Consider the following 7051-nt stretch of genomic DNA (forward strand, 5'->3'; position numbering starts at 1 on the left):
AACATCGTAATGCACCCAATGAGACAATGAAAATATATTGTCTAGATTACACTATATTTAGTAGTAGTATAGGTGTCTCTGATGACAAAACGATGTCAACAGTTCATTTTGAGCTACTTTGTCACCAACGTTTTTAACCCTGCGGTGCTCGCGCGGGCTACATGTGTAGCCCAGTGTAATTTGTTCACCTACTACTAGGAGTGATGTGTTCCTAGGAGGGTCGGAGCCTCAGTACCTTCAAACCAATAGCTGCTCAGCCCAGTCAGTGTTCTCTTGCACTTCATAGAAGTAAAGGTGTCCGTGTGGTTTTACTTCAAAGTGATCTGGGCTACAACTGTAGCCCGCGCGATTGTTTGGTGTCATGAGTAATCCGAAGCGTGGCCAGATTGACCAAACGAGATATTCTTGATGAGTTTGGCAATCCTTTAAGTTCTGATGAGGAGGATTGCGTTGCTGTGGACAGTGATGATGGAGAAGTAGATCATGTGGAAGAAGAAATCCATTTACCTGATGAAGAAGATGCAGAAATGGCGCCTACTTCCCCTTCCAGTCCACAGGACATGAGTGAGTGTGATTGATGAAGATAATACTCCTTTAGGTAATGTTTTTTATTCAAATGACAAAACAGAAGAGAGTTACGAAGTGGAATAAGTGTCCTCTTGATCCATCTAACATTCGTACAAGGCATCAAACATTGTGTTGCGATTTGCCCGGGCCTAGAGGTGAGGCTCGGGACACACTAAAACTGAGATTGATTGTTTAATTTATATTTTGATGATGATGATATAGAAATGATAGTAAGATGGAACTAACATTTACATATTAGGTATAAAAGACCAATTTTGAGCGTGAAAGAGATGCAAGACCAATATATATAAGACTGAAATTCGTGCTTTTATAGGAATTCTACTTCTCTCTGGTTGTTTGGGCCAGTTGAAGGAAACACACAAAGCATATTTGGGACAATAATCGTGGAAGTGGCGTAGAATCGTGTTATTTTTTTATGGACAATAAGTGAAAGTCGTTTTTCATTTTCTAATGAGGTGTATGCGATTCGATGATATTCGAGATCGTCCCACAAAGAAAAGTTGTTAGATAATCTAGCACCTATTAGATCGTTTTTGACCTGATTGTGCAGAAATTTAGGACGTTCTTCACACCCAGTGAGTATTGCACTGTTGACGAACAATTTTTGAAGTTTAGAGAGGCAACTGCCAATTCAAGATTTACATTCCAAGTAAACCAGAAAAATATGAGATCAAGGATTTTGCCTTAGTTTGTGCAAAAACCATGCATGTGTGTAATTTAGAAGTTTATGTGGCTAAGCAGCCTCTAGGACCTTTCAATGTGTCACAGTCTGCCAGAGGACGTGACCAATTCGAATTTGTGAGCTAGTTGCAGGAACAAATCGGAATATTACAATGGACAACTGGTTTACTTCAATACCTTTGGCTGAAAAATTATTTGAAGAAAACAGTTGACTATTGTTGGTACGATGAGGTCTAACGCAATAGGCATAACCGAAGATCTTAAGGCAAATAAAAGCCGAGAATTATATTCCTCAATATTTTGCACACCACAAAAAAAAGACTCTTGTATCTTATTGCCCGAAGAAAAATAAGGCAGTCGTCCTACTCTCGACAATGCACGGTGACCAAACCATTGATTTAGGACAGTGGGGAGTTCAAAAAGCCAGAAATAGTTACATTCTACAATCGTACATAGGTTGGAGTAGATGTAGTTGACCAAATGTGTGCTAAGTATGATATATCAAGAAACACCAAGCGCTGGCCTATGGTAATTTTTTTGGGCTTGTGAATAATGCATGCAATAAATGCTTTCACGGCATCTACAAGTTCAACAATATGGACACTTCAATGCCTAGAAGGGAATTTCTAGACCATCTTGCTTGGGAACTTTTTCATCCCCAGATCAGAAAAACGCCTGGAATCCTCAGTGTTACCCACTGAAATGAAAATTCGAGCTAGGCGAATTTTGGGAATAGAAGAACCTAGACGTCAACCTATCCCACAAGACAATAGAGTTTTATGTTATAGTCTACAACAAATGAACCTTATAATGTAAATTCAAGAGTTTTTGTAAAATGAAAAAGATTCAGAAATGTTACATATAATGGTACAATATTGACTTTTATGTAAATAAGCAATTTAAAACTACTTTATATATTTTATTGATTTTGTAATAAACATGTTTATAAGTGAAGTATTTTTCCATCATTCATGTCCTGAAACTTTTTTTTAAGTTTTACGACCTTAAAGATAGGCAATTTTTTCAAAACCAGCAAAATACAAAATAACGTAAACTTTATAATTTTTTATTTTTTTATTTAAAAATTGTTGTTGTGTAATACATTGAAATATTAATTTAAGTAAGAATATATGTTGGAAATAATAAAAAATATCTAAAACAGTGCTAAGGTTAAATGTCCCTGTACAAAAAACAAAAAAAAGTCGTGGGCTACAACTGTAGCCCATGCGAGTATTGGCGTAACAAAACATCACGCGAGTAGCGCAGGGTTTAATCTATTCAGACGAACACGACTCCAGATTCTAGAAGTCAAGTCTGTGACAGCCTTAGATTCCAGACGCTGCAAAAAGAGGAAGACTGGAGCTTCTTCTGAAATTCAACATTCACATTTTGCTCAACTCTTCAGACAATAACTGCGTAAATTATATACTATTAAAGACATAATATCTCAGACAATCAACATATTATACTGTTTCCTTTTAATTTGTTCCTCTTAAGTAAAAGATAAGTAACTTGTTTAACTTGACTAAGGGGAAACAATAATAATAACTTTACAAAAGTGAGTATAATTCACCCTACTATGTTACGAATGTCAGCGTTTTAAATTGCATTATATAAGAGTTTTTCGGATTCTTTTTCCTATTTCCAAAGCAGGGTTTTCAAAATGTTTTGTAAATTATTTCGAATAAATTTTAGGTTTATATACACCCACACTAGTCGGGTCGGTGTTGTAAATTCCTTTCCATAGAATTGCTATCTTCAATTATTTATTTATAGTTATAGTCTGCATGCCGTTTGTGTAATCCCCCCCAGCCCATTTTGAGTTAGTGATGAGCCTAGGTTGGTTTGCGTTGGCTGTTAATTCGTGTTTTCTAGCCATAGATGCTAGTCTTGGTTTGTTGCTGCAGAATGAATGTATGAGTCAATCAAAGAGTCAATCGACCATAGAATGTTTAACTTTTATGTTTTGTATTTAGACTATCTTTTTGTTTAGAATTGTTTTTTCAGCCATAATGTATGTTTTATACAGCACTGCAAATGCGAATGTATTTCATTGTTAGTTTTAGAACATGTAGCAAATATTGAAGAGACTAAATAATAATACGTTGTTGAATATTAAACCAAAATCTTAATATTGTATTTTACTTTCGGTTTAAACATATTTCGAGTTCCATAGTTCAGTTTAGCCTTATTGTCTCTATGCATAAATAATCATACATAGGAGGACTTTTTTCAGAAATTTATTAAGGATAGGAGAATAAATATATTATCATATTCGGTATATAAGGGGAAAATCCTTAAAGTCAATTACCACTTAAAAATAATCGTTTATACGGTTTTGCGTTATAGAAGTCTTTCGGGACCTACAAGCTCTAGGAAAGAATGGATCGTTCATTTATGTTACTGTTTGTTTTTTCCTTAATGCACTGATAAAATATCATATCACATTGTCAACCAATACCACCAGTTTTTACCACCTTATGTAAAAAAAATTAACAGCTTTATTCATTAAGCTTTCATTTTGTAACGGTGTTTAAATTAATGCCTTATATAGTTTAAATTCGTCATTGGCGCGATCCGGAGTAAATATTCAATTTGATAACTTTTGTCTTTGATATCTCCATCACCATTGATCAAGAACTGCATTAAAAATTTAAAATTAAACAAATGTTTCTGACTCTTCGACGAACTTCAACTGAAAGTGTCAACAGCTGTTTAGTGTTTAGTTAAATTTTTGATTATGAAACATAAATAATAAACTTTAGTCCGAATTCTAACAAATTCCAGGTAACTTTTCAGATCTTTCTCTTCATACAAATCTTTCTCGTATTCCAAAATCTTTTTATTTCAATTTGCAAATTGGTCCAACCGTTCTTAATATTTGCGCTCAGCAACACAATTTAGAGATGCATTTTCATTAATAAGATGTGTTTTGTATTTTATACATATTGAATTAATCTAATTTAAATCAAGTAAATAGTCAATTCCTTATAATTCATAACTAGCACAAATATAGTTTTTGTTATATTTAGTCTATAACGGTAACTGTAATCTTGAAAATTATTTGTGAAGTAATATCTATAGCGTTAAAAATAGAAAATAGAAAGAAATCGAACAAGGGAGTATAATATTTCTTCTACAGATATTTGGATTTTTAGTAAGAGTTGGAATAAAACGAGCCAAAGCCAAAACATATTTTCTCGGTGTTTAGATTCAAACTGTTTTTTAAGAAAGTTTCCTTTAAGAAAAACTGTTTTGTTAGTAATGTTTTCTTTGAATTTGCGAATTCAGCTTTGCATTGGCTTATTCATTCAATTTTTATACATACATATTTTAATAACCCTTTAGTGTCTAGTAATGTTTACGGCATAAAGTAAGAAGTAATCATACGAAGAGCATTTGCAAACATACATGGAAAATATAGTAAAGAAACATTCCTATCGTGCGTGGGTTATTCGTACGGTTAATGCATATTTTACTTAAATATTCAAAGTATATTAAATAATTTAGTATAAGTAAGTATAATCGTGCATAATTTCTATCTCAACGTGTCCTATACTTGATCTGTAAAAACAATTTCACTTATACATTTTTACTACTGTTTATATAAGAAGATTTTGAAGTTCTACGCAAGCTCCACTGAGACAATTTGTTTTACTAAAAGTTCACCAAATTTCTCCTGTATCCGTTTTGGAGAAAAAAAGATGTTTATCGGTGTGTAGTCTAGAGAAAATAACCAGGAATGAAGTCCATTTCTAATACACCAATCAGACAACAAATACATCCCACAAACATAAGATGTTAAACACGCACAAAACCTTATATTTTCTTACTTTTCTTACCTATATATCTTTCTGGTTAAGAAAACATTTTCACCTCTTTCTTGAAGAATTTTAAAAAAATACTGAAAAAGTTAACGATTGTAGAACGATGATCAAGAACAAGGGTCAATTTCAGTAGACTACGCTTCGTCTTAAACTGTTCATCTTCCAACATAGACATGGCAATAGTTTAATAACAAAGTTTATAAAGCCTTTTTTATTAAGATTATTTTTTTTTTTAAGGGGTATGTTTAAAAAAAAAAGGACCATGTGGTTCTAAATAAGCCCCAATAAATAAGTGTTTCTATTCTATACTATTCTAAGCCTGGTTGCAAATTACAATTGCAGTATTAAAACATTTCTAAACATGTTTCCTGGTTCTTATTTGGAAACATAGATCACGCTGTATATCATTTACAAGAGTTTGCAAATATTAGTTCAAATATTAATATCCAAGGTTAAAACAGTGCTATTAGAGAACTTATAAACATAAAACAGCGTTATTACAACAAAGGTAGAGTGTCATACGGTGTTATGCAACGTATTAATGCTTTGTAATATTTGTTTTCAAGTATTTAATTATGGATGATACTATGGATGTTTTGTCTCTCCTACATATCTTTTACTTAATCCAGTGAAATAATATCTGATTATTCATGACATAATTAGAAATAAGAGGTGTAATTGTCACCGTATTAATTTCTTTCATTAAATTTGATTTTATTAAAAGTATATATAAATTTGCATTGGTATTAATACCTGTCAACGGTAAATAATATGACTGATTTTCAGTTGCTAAATGCCATATTGTTCATTAATAATCTCTCAATTCGTAATCAATTTGAAAACAGCAAATAAAAAATTGATCTTTTGTTTTATTAGATTATAAGAAGTTTTAATTCTAATTTACAATCATTGTACTTTAATGTTTAACATTATATAATGTTTGTTTAGGAGTGATTATATAAATAGATATTTACTGCGCCAGATTTAATTTTTTTAAGAATGACACTGTAACATTTTTAATTAATATTTCTATTTGCCCAAAAACTTTACAAAAACAAGAATACACTTTAAACAAACGTGCCGGCTAATGAACACTCTAACAGGAAGATTCCTCTAAAGTAAAATGTAAAATGGGAATTTAGAGTTAATATACTTTTTTGTTCCTGTAATTAAGATGATTCTGGAAATAAAACATCCGTAACTAACTGATTTACTAAGCTCTCAATAACCTGTAACCCAATAATTGTTATGTTTTATACGGCGTGAAAATCCCCTCACGGTAAAATAAACAGTTATTTGGTTTTTGACACAATATATCTAAAGATTACCAACTTTTTCTTTACGAAGAATTTAAATCAAATATTTCATTAGTGACATTTGTACTATCAAGTTCTGTCACTGTTTTTACTGCTTGCTCAGGAATATCTTTCAGTTTTCCTTTCAGCTCACAACTCTGAAGCTTCTCATGTAAAACGTTAACTTCGTCTTCCAAAATACATATCTTTATCTTAGCTGCTGCCAGCTCCGTTCTTAAGTTGACTAGTTCTTCAGCACTATGCCTCTTGTTTCCCATCTTCTCTCTAAGATATTCCACCGCGTTTTGTGGTCTCTCAGGTTCGTCAAAGAGCATCAACAACAAGTTTGTTACGGCCTCCATCGCACTTAACTCCTGTAGTTTTTGCAAGACCTCCGTTTCTTTTGTCTTCTATAGAAACGAGAGAGTTTTGGCTTGTACGACGACATGAATCACAAACAAATCCTTAAGGAATTTTATAGACAATGATAAAATAAAGTAACTTTAGCTTGTGGTAGAAATTCTGTTTACTAAACATGTTTTCTTTAATTCTTTGTATTTGTCTCATAACAGCTGTTTATAAAAATAAAATGTTAAAGACAGGTACATATCAATGAGGTTTTTATTCTTTTTAATGGGACTTATAATTTGCAAGATTATC

At 32.2% G+C, this 7051-nt stretch overlaps 1 protein-coding gene across 1 annotated transcript; it reads right to left on the minus strand.

The window, feature by feature from the left end:
* Positions 1-6109: 6109 nt before the first annotated feature.
* On the minus strand, positions 6110-6753 carry LOC124373533. Its single transcript, XM_046831895.1, has one exon. It carries the CDS (start codon positions 6751-6753, stop codon positions 6436-6438), a length of 318 nt encoding a protein of 105 aa, XP_046687851.1. The 3' UTR covers positions 6110-6435.
* Between the last annotated feature and the right edge of the window lie 298 nt (positions 6754-7051).

Source organism: Homalodisca vitripennis, unplaced genomic scaffold, assembly GCF_021130785.1.
Source record: "Homalodisca vitripennis isolate AUS2020 unplaced genomic scaffold, UT_GWSS_2.1 ScUCBcl_5844;HRSCAF=12769, whole genome shotgun sequence".
Taxonomy (NCBI): Eukaryota; Metazoa; Arthropoda; class Insecta; order Hemiptera; family Cicadellidae; genus Homalodisca; species Homalodisca vitripennis.